General features: G+C 39.8%; 2 protein-coding genes across 2 annotated transcripts; both read right to left on the bottom strand.

Moving 5' to 3' along the window:
* Positions 1-1,615: 1,615 nt before the first annotated feature.
* tgfb5 (transforming growth factor, beta 5) lies at positions 1,616-7,315 on the bottom strand. Its single transcript, XM_034305666.2, has 7 exons — positions 6,432-7,315; positions 5,005-5,168; positions 4,743-4,875; positions 4,212-4,322; positions 3,872-4,049; positions 2,435-2,588; positions 1,616-2,298 (listed from the first exon to the last, which is right to left on the bottom strand). Exons 1-7 carry the CDS (start codon positions 6,778-6,780, stop codon positions 2,140-2,142), a joined length of 1,248 nt encoding a protein of 415 aa, XP_034161557.1. The 5' UTR covers positions 6,781-7,315; the 3' UTR covers positions 1,616-2,139.
* A 4,401-nt stretch (positions 7,316-11,716) lies between these two features.
* On the bottom strand, positions 11,717-14,167 carry trmt112 (tRNA methyltransferase activator subunit 11-2). The gene is made up of 4 exons (XM_026918248.3): positions 13,944-14,167; positions 12,998-13,099; positions 12,834-12,926; positions 11,717-12,091 (listed from the first exon to the last, which is right to left on the bottom strand). The coding sequence occupies exons 1-4, from the start codon at positions 14,016-14,018 to the stop codon at positions 11,990-11,992; spliced, it is 372 nt and encodes a 123-aa protein (XP_026774049.1). The 5' UTR covers positions 14,019-14,167; the 3' UTR covers positions 11,717-11,989.
* Between the last annotated feature and the right edge of the window lie 183 nt (positions 14,168-14,350).

The raw sequence follows: 14,350 nt of genomic DNA, 5'->3' as shown, positions 1-14,350 counted from the left end.
CCTTATTCCCAGTGTTCCTGGGATAGGTTTCAGATCCACCATGACCCTGATCAGGATTAAGTGGTTACAGAAAAGTGAGTAAGTGAACAGCAGAAGAGTGGCCAGCCCAAGTACCAACCACAACTCCGAATTTGGGTGGCATGGTGGTGCAGTGGGTAGCGTTGCTGCCTTACAGCATCAGGGTTCCTAGTCCTGAACTTGGGTTACAAATATTCACAGTTTATATAGTTATACATACTTTGTGTGCTCTTTATCCTGGTCAGGGTCACAGACGATCTACAGTCTATCCTGGGAACACTGGACACAAGGCACAGACATACACAGGACATCACACACACACAGACACACATATTCAGAGTAGCAATTTAGAGTAGCCAGTCCACCTACTGGCATGTTATTGGGAGATGAGAGGAAACCGGAGAACCCAGAGAAAACGTGCAAACATGGGGAGAACACGAGAAACAGACAGTTACCCGAGCTCAGGATCAAACCGAGGACCCTGGAACTGTGGGGCCACTACCCGCTGTGTCACCATGCCATACAGCTCATATACTGTACATCAGAAGTAAATAAATTCAAAAGCATACTACATTTAAGGTGACTGAAAATGTATATTTTAGATTTGATTTTGCCATGAAACTTTCCTTTAACCTACAGAACGTTGGGGACTTACGTAACTTCAGAATCTCTAACTGTAGAGTTAGCGTTTGTTTACAGATACACAGAGCAAAAGGCTGAGTGCCTCGGGATGACTTAGCAGTTGCTTAGATGCAATATTTTGTTGATCCTATTTAGGAGCCACTTATGTAACTGCATTTAACACCCTCTTGACTCTTTCTCTGCATCCCTTTTTCATGGGTTATAAAAAGTTGTTTTCATAGGTCCCGAAAGACGGAGGCATTTCGCCTGTTTTAACTCTGGCAGCCAGACACAGAAAGCCTCTCATTTCCCAGAGCTCGCCCTCAGCGGCCGCAGAGCTACACAGATAAACATTAGAGTGGCACAAAAAAACTTAACGTCTCCTCTAAAAAACAAACAGTGCCATGCAATGCCAAGGCTTATAGCTTCAGGCTTTAAAGGATAAACTGAGGCTTTGCAGGTTGAGAAAGGATGGAAGAAAATAAACAGATGCAATATGTAGGCCAAGTCAACAGAGAGAAAATCACGATTCAGCAATATAGATGAGTTTGAGGTTGGTATATAAATAGACTTGTCGTAAAGATCGCTTGGTCTGTTATAGAGGGCGTGAAAAGCGCTCTATCAGCCTCTGGTTTCTCAAATGTCTTTTTTTCCCTGCTGTGTCACCACAAACCCTGAAGGCCAGGCATTTAAATCTGGCGTTTCTCTGGCAATCGTTTCCATCCTGTTTATGCCGGAGCCCTGCAAGGCGCAACCGCACTGGGCTGCCGAGCTCACGACACAAATGTGAGCTTTCAGTGCAGCCAGCCATTCCAATATCATATATAACCCATAATATATAAAAGGTTTATACTGTTTTCTGTGGGGTTTTTTTTGCTTCCAAGTGAATGGATGAAACCAACCCACTATATTTCAGTTCATTATATCTCATTTCATTTAATAAAAAATGTAGCTGATGAAAAGTGTCAAATTTGAGTCGTGTAATCAATTTTTTTATTTGGTATATAAACATATAAAACCCTTTCCTGTCTGGAAAAATATGTACACTTTGTGTAATCAAAAATACAAAAAAAACTGCTCTACAGTTCTACAGTAAACTGCTCTTGCACAACTAGGTCCACACACTAACGCCTGGTGGTTCTTTGACTACCATCTCTTAAATACTTTCTTTTTATTGAAGCTGCATCAGACTAAAAGACTATGAGAGAAAAACGGTTTGAAACATGAAGGACAATAAGACTGAATGGCATTATGTACCTGAAACAGTTTCATTTGGTGAAGTCTAGATTATTTGCAATTATCGATTAATGCTGTGCAACTCTCTGAATCAACTCCAACTGAGTGAAACCTGAGAAAAAGAAAACATGCGCACCAACATCTGAGATGTATTCGCTTGCTCTTCTGGCTGTCCACAGATATTGTCCATACTCTACTGTGTCTCCTGCGTCCTCTCCTGTGCGCTGTATCTCTTCAGCATCTCTACTCGCGTACCTCCAGCAGTCAGCGGCATTTGCAGGATTTGACCACCATGTTTGAGAGCTGCTCCACCCGTGGAGTCCGACCAAGGAAATAAACGATAGTAAGAGGCTCCAGGTCCTGAGGCACACAGCAGGGAGACGCCGATGCCTCAGGATTCATTTTGTTATAAAGTGGCAAAATCTGGACGAGACAAAGGGAGACACAATGGGCAGTTCTGTGAATACTTTTAGAATACAAAAATGCCTGTTATTCTAACTATAGGACAATACACGAGATAGAAAACACAACCCAGATATAAAGCATTTTATTCACACACCATATTATAGTGATTGTCTGCACTCCACAAGTAGGGGCAGTTGCCAGCACAAAAATTTGCTTTGTATCCTTTTGGCTCATGGATCCATTTCCAGTTTAGGTCCCGACGGAAGTCAATGTACAGAGACCTTAAACAACAGCCTTGATCTGCATTCCTATGGGAGAATTCACAAAAAATGTACAGTTAATAGCTAAAAACTGATAAATGACTGCATCCTCTTTGCTTTCTGTATCTTACAGTCATAAATTGCTTTGTTTTCCATCATAAAACGCAAAGTGGGATTCATCTTTGGTAGGCTTTGATATATTCTCATAAAACTAAATGCTAATTTACAATCAAGAACCAAACGTGTCAAAATTTGCACTCTTCTTGGATTTTTTGCAATTTTTGCTTTTTTTAATGGAATAATCCAGCATTTAGAGCTCTTTCTATCACAGCTACAGTGTATGTGCAATTAGCACAGACAGTAATGAAAGTCTGAATCTGTGTGAATCTCACTTATAATGAAAATCCAATGGTGAATAGTTCTCCCTAAATCCTTCCTTTACTGTATTGTTGAAAGGTTTTTAAAAGTAGATATGATCAGCTTTGATAAGACTTTCTCTCATGTCTGTATTAACCTAAGACAGTTGATCACAGCTATACCTTTGAATTTGTGAAAAGAGATTAGGTGTCTTGCAAAAAAATGATAGAAAGTGAAGATATCTTGAATAATGTTATCTAATATTTCTTGTTATGAGATTCTTATATAACAACTGTAAGACCATTAAGCCTATTTCTAGATATACTTACCAATTTCAGCTTTAATTTGTCTTATTCTGTTCTCTAAAGGAATTAGTGCTTAAAATAAGCAAATTTACCTGCCAATAGAAGACGAACTCAAGCTTGAAACGAGTAAAAATATCTAGAAATAGGCTTAATAATCTTATATTTGTTTAGAAACAGTCCAATAAGGAGAAATATGTGTTGAATTTGTCTATATTCAATATATTTTTACTTGCTAAGATCACATTTTTTGAAGAGTGAAAAAACACTGGAGTATGTCCAAGCCAATCTTATTTTGCTCTTAGAAACGTAATATTTTGCTCATAAACCACCCCAAATCACTCAGCAGAATGATTTTCTCCACATTATGTGTCGTAAGCAGTCTGGTTAAAGCCTGGTGTTTCAACTGTCTATAGTTTATACAGCAATGAGAAGGTGCACAGAGACAAGGTTTATGCACATCTCTGTTATTTTTTCCACACTTAAACACAAGGCACTCCCTAAGCAAGTCACTGCACGCAAACACTGGATACACTGTATGCCAGTACGTTTACAGTACAACCCAATACAGAGACTCTTTCATATATGCTATACACACGCACACACACATATAGTTATTTGTTTGCATGTCCCCAAAACCTTATAGCTGTTTTTATGCCTTTCTAATGGTACCTGGAGCATGTTGTAGTGTCAGCAGCTGCCCTCTTCTTGCGGGTCTTTTTGTTGGGGTTCTCCAAACGATCTGTGGGCAGCAGGGTCAGTATGAGGTGTGGTGTTTTAGTACTGAACTCTATGGGGCCTTTAGTCAGACGTGGCGTCCTGTTAGGGCGAATCAGGTCATCATCAACACCTGTAAAATGGAGATACATGGCTCGTTTTAAAGTCTATCAATTAGCATTGTTAACAACCACTAGGTTCCTGTATTGATATCACAGAATCCATTTCTGATTTGGAGTTACATCAATCCAGAGCAATAAGGTGACAGGAGCAAGAAGAAATGAAAGACCCTGACCTGCAAATCGAGCTTCCAACTCCTCACTCTTGTTGGGCACAATATTATTTGTGGATGGAACAAATGTGCAGCATGGACAATGAACACTGAGCATCAGGCCCAAGTTCTTCTCTGAATGGGGGATAATGAGAGAAAATAGTGGATTCACATTCACGTCACATTCACAAGATTATTCATGGATTTTTCAGTATAGTGCTCCTTCATTTTTACTGAAGCAATGCTGCAATAAGCAAACTAACACTCAAAAAATATCTTTATTTTGCATGCCTGGAGCATCCTGACCAAGCTGACCAATAATCCAAATGAGCATATCTGTGGGTTTTTGATATATTGTGGCATTCATATGATTCAACAAACATAAATAATTTTGGTCAAAACAATCCAGGCCAGTCTTTATCCATTTCAGATCAAGAGCTCACCAGCGTATTTCTAGCACAAATGCAATATGCAGCAATATAATCTCAGTATAGTGTTTTGTCTGTGTGGTGCAGCCCCACTTCCTGTGTGGTGTGACTGCTTGAACTCTCTGACCTTTATAAGCCATCCACTCTTTCACAGTCTCTGTGACGTCAACAGACAGCCACGCCCCCTTGGCTCGTGGTTGTACGGTTCTGGAATCTATATACCTATGAGGGGAACCTGTAATATCGTCAGATTTCAGAATCTGGAGGAAGAGAGAACAAGAGGTGCAGTTACAGACCTAAAAACTTTTGAAATAGCTGTTTATTCTTATAGAACCAACTCTGCAGAGATGACTCCGAGCTCATGCACACATATTGTTGAATGAATTCACCTGGTATATTTCCACTCGCTGCTCCGCGGCTTGCGCATGTGTGTTCTGCACCCTGTATATGCGAAACTCTGCCTTGACAAGTGTGCTAGAATTCCTGTCTACATTGGTGACGTCAAACTTCACCACTCTGAAGTATGGACTCTGGGGCACTGTGTTTATCGCATCTGTGGAAATAACAGGAGCATTCTTTTAAAGTCTGGGTGGTTTTTCAGAACGTTCACCTCAAGGTAATTAAATTCATCTACAGTTCCAAATCAACATCCATCCCCTTACGAGCCTCCCAAAAAAAAAAACATTGGAACCATGTGGGATTCATAGACCTCGCTGTATCTGATTGGTTGAACAAAATCAGGAAAAAAGTAGGTTGCAAATAGTGACAGTATTCTTAGACTGTGAATCATATAATGACATTCACTGGGGTCAGTTTTTTCCCGCAGGGGTGTTTGTGCAAGGATCCTAGACATAACACATATCTGTGCTTCTGTTAATATTACATGCACAAGCTAATTCTCAGACTAGTTTTGCCTAGACATATTTCTCCTCACAATGAATGCATATGTAATTAGGGAGTCAAGCCTGAGGCAAGGTATAGTTTGATAAATCAATAGATAGATAGATAGATAGATAGATAGATAAATGTATGTATGTGTGTTATTAGCTGTTATAGGGGTGTGTTCAAATGTGTGATTTACAAGTTTTTTCCCTCACACTGTTTCAGAAATCATCACGGTCTCAGTCGGAAATTTGTAACAATTCACACGACTCAAGCTGTTTAAAAGATATGAAGGCTCAGGTTAGGATTAGGAGCAGGGTAAACCTTCATATCTTCTTTTTGCTAATTCCATTACATGAAATCCAACCACACTGCACTCATTAATTTGAATTCTTAGGAATTTCTCATGAGATCAGTTGGGGAGAAACACATTTCTAGTAGCGTTTGCTACTAAATTATTTAGTACCTGTAATTTTTAAAGAATCCACCAACCTTGACTTATCTTGGGAGGGACTGTTAATTAGGGGGTCAGAACCATCTTCACTAAACCCCCTCATAATGTGCACCATGAGTACACTGTTAATAGGAGTGGGTGAGCTGGTAATTCACAATAATATACTAAATGTATTACAACATATTTGATTTAGGATTGTGTGACAGCAAAAACAGAACTGAAAACAACTCTTGTATCTGAAACTCACAAAAAAGAAAGAATTTAACATGAGACAGAGAGGAAGTGGAACTGTTTCCACTGAATCTGCTACTGTTTGATAGAAAAGTACTGACGATACTGTCGTAAAAGTGTGTCGTGACGTAATAGATCACGGTATTGATACACTCTGATGATATGGTCCAGCCCTAAGAGTCCACAGAACCTCGTGATATTTAGAATTTGTACTTTGCTGTGAAATGAGGGAGAAAGTTGAGCACTCACTGGAGTCGGGGCGCTGAGGCAGCATGTCCACTCGCTGCACCTCTTTAGCGTAGTAATCTTCCTCGCTGCTCTCGCGCTCGCAGGCGGACTCGGCGTGGCGCGCGCGCTCCTTCAGCAGATCCTTGGTGCTGTTATAAAGCAGCATGACCTCGAAGGGCACCGACTCCGGCTGCGGGGCTGATGCGGGGTCGGGTGGTGATCGGATGCGCAGCTTGCTCAGGATCTGCCCGCGCACCGCCTCTATCCTCTTCGACTTGTGATCGTCCAGGTCATAAGACTGGCATGTCGAAAAGCCCTCAGCCGAAACGGATAACTTGAGGATAAGCAGCGCGATATTGATGAACCACATGGCTGTTTTAAAAAAAAAAAGTGTAAAAAAAAAAAGAAAGAAAGAGAAATCTCCGTGCACGGCTCGGTGCTGGACTCGGGTTTGCACAGCTGCTCTGAGTGCGCTGTAGCTGCGCCGCGTGCCGCCTGCACCTGGTGACTGACCCACACCGCGCTCACGTGCACGCTTTATCTGCTTTAGCGCGCGCTGCGAGGCATCACGTTGCTCCGCGTGCTGCTGCCTTACACATAGCAGCCTAGTCTGTGTATCACTTCAGAGCTGGAACAAAAGCCAAATTAAAACATATATACGTATATGTATATATATATATAAAAAAATCACCAAATTAGCGTTTGCATAAGTTCCTTCATCTACAGGTAAATAAATTACTTGAGAAAAAATGCGCACGAATTATGCAGCACGTCATTATAAAAACATGCTATTCAAAAAAAGTGGTGAATATGAGTACTAAGTTTTAGCCCAGTGCTGAATAGTTGCTTTAGGTCTGGAGAGGCGGTGAGGTAAGCAGGAGGTGCAGTGCAGGCTGTCCTCTGAGTGGGTCTGAGGTGGAGTGTGGTGTCGGAGCAATGCTTGGGATTTTTGCGGTGCGACTCGGAGCTTTTTGGGGGAGGCTATTTTAGTGGGTCTACTTTCTTTTTAATGTTACTCTCCCAGGAACCACTAGACGTTTCTTTCTTTCTCTTTTTTCTTTTTTTTTTTTTTCTTGCAACATCCTAGCCTATAGGTTTTAAATTTAATATCCGACCACCTACAAATTGTTCTATAGCCTTAACAAAAGGGGCGTGGCTTTACATATGAGAGAAAAACACTGGAGTTATTACAGTGTGTGTGTGTGTGTGTGTGTTGTGGGATCATAATGTCTTCACAAGGCTAGGAATATCTGATCAGTTTGATCTTGTGGGAACATGTGGCTGATCCCCAAGTGGGAAAAAAAGAGCCAAAAGTTTTCCTTTTGGTTACTGAAGTTAGGGTTAGGGTCAGATTGAGCAAATTAGCTGCATTCATAATTTTGTCACTGGAAGATCCTCACAAGGATAGTAAGACAAACACTTGTGTTATTGCATAAAAGAGAAAGCAATTGAAAATAATTTTGTTGTTGTTGTTAAAAGTGCCTGTGTGTGTAAGAGAGTGAGTGGGCATGTATTTATAGCTTGGATCCAATGTCCCCACAAGGATAGTAATAACTGACAATTGTGACCTTGTGGGGACATTTTATCAAAGTCTACATCTTTTATTTAAAGCAAACGAATAAACAAAACAAACAGAACAACTAAAATAGACAAATTGTTTTGTTTTGGTTACTTTGGTTTTTCTTGGTGGGGTCAAACATTAGTTTATTTTTTTTTGCTAGCTTGAAAGATGAAATCTCTCCTAATATCTGACGTTTTATACATGTACTCACCATCCACTTGATTAGGAACATCTGTACGCCTGTACATTCATGCAGTTATCTAATCAGCCAATCATATGGCAGCATTGCAATGCATAAAATCATGTAGATACAGGTCAAGAGCTTCAGGTAATGTTCACATCAAACATCAGAATGGGGAAAAAGTGTGATCTCTGTGACTTTAATCCTGGCAAGTTGTTGGTGCCAGATCGAGTATTTCAGAATCTTCTGATCTCCTGGGATTTTCACACACAACAGTCTCTAGAGTTTACACAGTATGGTGCGAAAAAGAAAAAATAGTGAGCGATAGTTCTGGGGGTGGAAACGCCTTGTTGATGAGAGAGGTCAGAGAAAATGTCCAGATTGGTTTAAGCTGCTAGGAAGGATACAGTAACTTAAATAATCACTCTTTACAACCGTGGTGAGCAGAAAAGCATCTCATCATGCACAAAACATTGAACATTAGGTGGATGGGCTACAACAGCAGAAGACCACATCAGGTTCCACTCCTGTCAGCCAAGAACGGGAATCTGAGGCTATCATGGGCACAGACTCATCGAAACTGGACAGTTGAAGATTAGAAAAAAAAATCGTTGAGTCTGTGCCCTTGATAGCCTCAGATTCTTGTTCTTGAATCATACATTTGGCTAAAAAGTTTCCCCTAGTTAGGGTGCTTCATGGTACACAGCAGCTAGAGGTGAAACCAGTGGCTTAAAGGGAAAAAAACTCATTTTCTTAGAAATTTCTGTAATAAATAAATTATATTTTTAGCCGTAGCATCTCTTTGTGTTATTACTCAGAAGCATTTCATTCTCTCCCTGAAATGATTAATATCTACCCCAGATCTCAGTCCTTTCATTTGGACTACACTCGCTCTTTATTTTACCTCTCCCTCCTTTCCTTCTCTTTCTTCTCTCAGTCTCACTGTTAATTACAGTGTGTGAACTACTCGATCGTTAATCTTTCAAAAACAGCTTTACTGCAGCTCTCCACCTCCTCCATTATAAGCTTATTACAGCCTCAGGCGAAGGCCTATAATTGAACTTGAAGTGGTTAAAAAAAAATTAGGCTTGGGATGAGGAAATATGCTGCGAGGAATTTATAATCAGGGTGGTTGATAGGACTGAGAGAAAAAAGAAAAAGATTTTCCTGTTCAAACATGACTTCAGGATGTGAGCCTTTATTCAGAAGCAGAAGTTGAAAAGACAGAAAAATGCCCACATGGATGGAGAGAGTTTGGCGACATCTAGCGGTAAGAGGAAGGAACGGTAAGTGAAGGTTTCCTCTCTGGTGGTTAGTGGCGGTATTGCAGCAACAGGAGACTTAAAAATACCGACCGTCAAAAAAAAAACAAAAAAAAAAAAAACGCATTTCCCCCTCCAACCTCCCTTTTTCCAAATATAGGCTTTAAAACGCCACGTCATTCCGCCCTCACTGCTTTCCGTGTAAACATCAGCTCAGGTCCTAACACACAGTCAGGAGCCAACACAGTTCAACACTGAAAGAAAAATCAGTGAAAAAAAACAGTTTTGGATCTTGGAATTTTTGCATTATCAGACAAAAAAAAGACAAAGGTGAAAAAGAGGAGACTAGTTTTCAATCATGTAGCCTACTCATAGTAACGATTATTTTAATGTCAAGAAAAATTCAACTAGATGTAAAAACTCAAATGGGAAATTAAATACCTGCTAGAGCAGCCCCTGGGAAAAATGCTACAAATCCTGAATAGTCTGGAATTGCTGATTTGAATCAGTTCTGTTTCATCAAATCTGTATAACTACTAATATTAGCTTTAAAACCTTATGAACAGATTGTAGACTTTGGATTGACCTGACAATTACACTCAAAGAGCACTTTATTAGGAACACCTGTACACCTATGCAATTATCTAATCAGCCAATCATGTGGCAGCAGTGCAGTGTATAAAATCATGCAGATATGGGCCAGCAGCTTCACGTAATGCTCACATCAACCATCAGAACATGGGAAAATTGTGTGATCTCAGTGATTTTGACCGAGGCATGATTGTTGGTACCAGACGGGTTGGTTTGAGTATTTCTACTGCTGATCTCCTGGGATTTTCATACACAGCAGTCTCTAGAGTTTACTCAGAATGGTGCAATAAAGAAAAAACATCCAGTGAGCAGCAGTTTTACGGACTGAAACACCATGTTGAAGAGAGAGGTCACAGAGAATGGCCGGACTGGTTCAAGCTGACAGAAAGGCTACAGTAACTCCGATAACCACTCTGTAACAATTGTGGTGAGCAGAAAAGTATCTCAGAATGCACAACACATTGAACCTTGAGGTAGATGGGCTACAACAGCAGAAGACCACGTCAGGTCCCACTTCTGTCAGCCAAGAACAGAAAGCTGAGGCTGCAGTGGGCACAGACTCACCAAAACTGGATAGTTGAAGACTGGAAAAAAGTAGCCTGGTCTGAAGAAGCTCATTTTCTGCTGAGGCACACAGATGGTAGGGTCAGAATTTGGTGCCAACAGCATGAACCCATGGACTCAACCTGCCTTGTGTCAACAGTCCAGGCTGGTGGAGGTGGTGTAATGGTGTGGGGAATGTTTTGTTGCCACACTTTGAGCCTGTTAATATCAATCAATCATCACTTGAATGCCACAGCCTCTTTGAGTATTGTTGCTTACCATGTGCATCCCTTCATGGCCACAATTTACCCATCTTCTAATATCTACTTCCAGCATGATAAAGCACCATGTCACAAAGCAAACATCGTCTCAAACTGGTTTCATGAACATGACAGTGAGTTCAGTGTTCTTCAATGGCCTTCCCCATCACCGGATCTGAATCCAGTAGAACACCTTTGGGATGTGGTAGAACAGGAGATTCTCAGCATGAAAATGCACCTGAAAAATCTGCAGGAATTACATCATGTGGTGATGATAACATGGACCAAAATCTCAAAGGAATGTTTCCAACATATTGTGGAATCCGTGCCATGAAGAAGTGAGGTCCTTTTTTGAGCAAAGGGAGGCCCTACCCAGTATTAGTATAGTGTTCCTAATAAAGTGCTCAGTGAGTATAGACCTGTAAATGACCCAGTGGCTCAGTCATTGTCCGAAGTAAATGTTACTCTACACTACAGTTACATATCAGATCTCACACACGCAAACACAGTTTTATTTGAATCATTATAATATCAATATTTTATCATTTGTAATTAAACAGCTTTTAATGGAAATAGATTACACTAAACTTTTTTCAGGTTGGTTTGTAATCTAATATTACTGAGCCATATAAAATCATAGAAGAGCCAGATCTCTTGTCATAGATTTCCGATCTCAGATGTAGACGTTTGGTCAACAAGTGGAGTAAATCACTGGTGTTGTTCAGATGGCAAAACTACCCTCTCCCCTATCATGTAGAGTGACAATAGCCAATTCTGGGTGTCTGTGAACTTATGTATCCTAAATAAGTCAGATCTACAAAGTGCATCTAAATAGAAATACTAACTCACAGAGGTAGCATTAACCCAACCAGATAATAATACAAGATTCATTCAAGATTCAGTCAAAATGTAATGTAACACAGTTTTATTGAAAAGTATATTACAAAACATAGTAAACATAATACAAACAAGAGCTGAGAAAACAAGGGCCAGTACCAGTGGAACTGGCTATTAAGATTAACTTCTTAAATTAAGGACCAGGTTTGGATGATGCCAAGTGTTTCAGGGGAACAGCAGATATCCTGACTCATTGCAATTCAACTCTGCTGCAATCCCATACAACATTAATGTGGTGTTTGTCTGTTTGTTATATTTGAATAAAACAGGAGTGGGGACGTCTCCTATGACTCGTCTTCATTGAGAAGCATGTTGGGGACTCCTCTTGAGATGGGGAATTCTCGACCAGACTCAGGGCACTGCAGAGTCCCCTCTATCACCTCCACCTATTAACACAGAAAAAATCAATGTCTAGTAGTGATAATCAAGACTAGTGCATAATAACAAACAGTTAGTGCCATGAAACTGAATATTGCTTCTGACATTTCAGTTTAATATACTGCAAAGTTATATACAGTATACCTACATAATTATACAGAATATACACAGTAGTGCTAATTGCCAAATTATTTCATGACATAACATTACATGTCCCAAAAGTCTCCATATATAGGGAACATTAACACATTTTAGCAAAATGTCTTCCAAAATATTTCATACTTAGGTTATATTATACGTTTTTTCAGATAGCCTTTAAGAATGACTTTGATAAAAGAAGAACACATAGAAATCATTCTCATGGCTGGATCAGGAAGCTGTCGCAAGGTTGCAATGGACAAGCAATCACATGCATAACACCAGATGGGTTCGATGGACATGTAATCACATGCATAACACCAGATGTGTTCGATGGACATGGATTCACATGCATAATACCAGATGTGTTAACATGAGTTCATCATGAGTGGGAGAGACGACTCCATGTGAGTTTACATAGAAATGGCAATCATATAGAGGAAGTTTTGTAAATAAAATTGCATTTTGCTAAAAGTGTTAATTTATCTTATGTATGGAGACGTTTGGGACATCCTGTAGAATAGTCTTTTAATGGCGTGAAGACAACAGAAAAATCTGTAAAGCCTGAGTTCAGCGTATCAAAGTGCAATTTTCATAGGCAGTTCTTCTTACCTCCAGCAGGACTCTGTGCACTTTGCGTAAAAAGTCTTCATCGTTCTCATAGTTCGATACAAGCGTGCTGGGCAAGTCCTGCAGATATCCCAGCTGTGGAAACAAATTATTTAGTCAAAGCTCTTATTAAGCTCTTGTTGAATTATAAGTTGAACGAGCCTCACCCCTTCAGCTGCATGGATTAAAGCGCTCCACTCCAGCTTCGGTATCATCCGGCTCACAAACTGAGGGTTGAACTCGACTTCATTCACTTTGACCTCCGTCGCCTTTGGAGAGGACAGAGAGGAGACAGATGATTAATGAACAGACCAGTTTCTTCACTGAAAACCTACATGAAGGAATTTTCATGTGTCACGTTTGTTGTAGTACTGGGTTTCCAAAGTGTCAACACAGCCAGGGAGATACACATTATTATTATTATTATTATTATTATTATTATTATTACTATTATTATTATTATGTTACAGTGGTAGAGCCCAGTATCACTATAAACTACTATCAAAGTTATTATAGTTACTATTTAGTCAGTTATAACTGTAACTGTCTGGTCACTTGAATCAGTTTAATATAAAACTCAGTAACTTAAAAAAACATAAATGTCAAACTGATGTTAGTTGCAAGGTTAATAATAAAGAAAAATTGGAAAGGTGCTGTTAATATGGTACAAATGTTTCAAAGTTTATTTTTTAAACAGTGTAACTAGTTTTGCAGGTTATAATAAACTTTTTTGTCACATAGGCCATGGAAGTTGTTAGAAATGAAGACAAACAATAAAACTGATAAATAAGACAAAAATAAGACTGAAACACTGACTTTCTCAGTATAATTGAATCAAAATCACAAGACCTAATTAAGAATTCATTAATTTAAAGAGAAGCTTTCAACAAAGTAAGAGCTGACAACAAATGAGGAGACATATTAAATCTCATCATGCACCAGTGAAACTTTTTCTTGTGATATAACTGCTCAACACTAATAGTTTTACTGGCAAGCTACTGACAGATATAGATCTAATACCATCTAATACCTCAAGCAGTCATCACTGATCTAAACACTGCGCTAGCTAACTTAGCAGATGATACCTGAACATACATGAGCTAGCATGTTTACCTTGATCAGCAGCGGATATCCTTTAGTTACTCCTTTCACATGCGATGTCAACATGTTATGCGTTAGTAGTTTCATTGCAGCAGTCTCTGTGATGTTATATCTAATGAAAAATAAAAATATCACAAAAGCTACGTATATTAAATATCCGCTAGCTTCGCATTCACGTGTTGTTGTTCTTCTATGCTGTTTCAATGAGCGTTAAGGCACAAATGCGGCGCGACATTGCCCCCTGCTGGCCATGAAGAGGCTCCACACTGTTAAACAGGGCTTCTCAGAGTCTCTGCAGCCACAGAGCCCTTCAGCTGTAGAAACCATTCCCCCCAGTCCCCTCAGTGCCCGTCCATTTCATCAACTATTCATTATTACGCTCATTATTCACATGCGTACAATAATATTCTTGCTTTTTA

This window comes from Pangasianodon hypophthalmus, chromosome 7, assembly GCF_027358585.1.
Source record: "Pangasianodon hypophthalmus isolate fPanHyp1 chromosome 7, fPanHyp1.pri, whole genome shotgun sequence".
In the NCBI taxonomy this organism is placed as follows: domain Eukaryota; kingdom Metazoa; phylum Chordata; class Actinopteri; order Siluriformes; family Pangasiidae; genus Pangasianodon; species Pangasianodon hypophthalmus.
The sequence above is the reverse complement of the archived record's forward strand: the minus strand, read 5'-3'. Positions and strand labels throughout refer to the sequence as shown.

Coding starts and splice junctions, on each gene's coding strand:
- tgfb5 (XM_034305666.2), bottom strand. CDS start 6,780: ATGTGGTTCATCAATATCGCGCTGCTTATCCTCAAGTTATCCGTTTCG. Junction 5,169..6,431: donor GCCTCAGCGCCCCGACTCCA/GTGAGTGCTCAA, acceptor TTATTTCCACAG/ATGCGATAAACACAGTGCCC. Junction 2,299..2,434: donor CAGACAATCACTATAATATG/GTGTGTGAATAA, acceptor TGTCTCGTCCAG/ATTTTGCCACTTTATAACAA.
- trmt112 (XM_026918248.3), bottom strand. CDS start 14,018: ATGAAACTACTAACGCATAACATGTTGACATCGCATGTGAAAGGAGTA. Junction 13,100..13,943: donor GATATCCGCTGCTGATCAAG/GTAAACATGCTA, acceptor TCCTCTCCAAAG/GCGACGGAGGTCAAAGTGAA. Junction 12,092..12,833: donor TGCACAGAGTCCTGCTGGAG/GTAAGAAGAACT, acceptor CTGTGTTAATAG/GTGGAGGTGATAGAGGGGAC.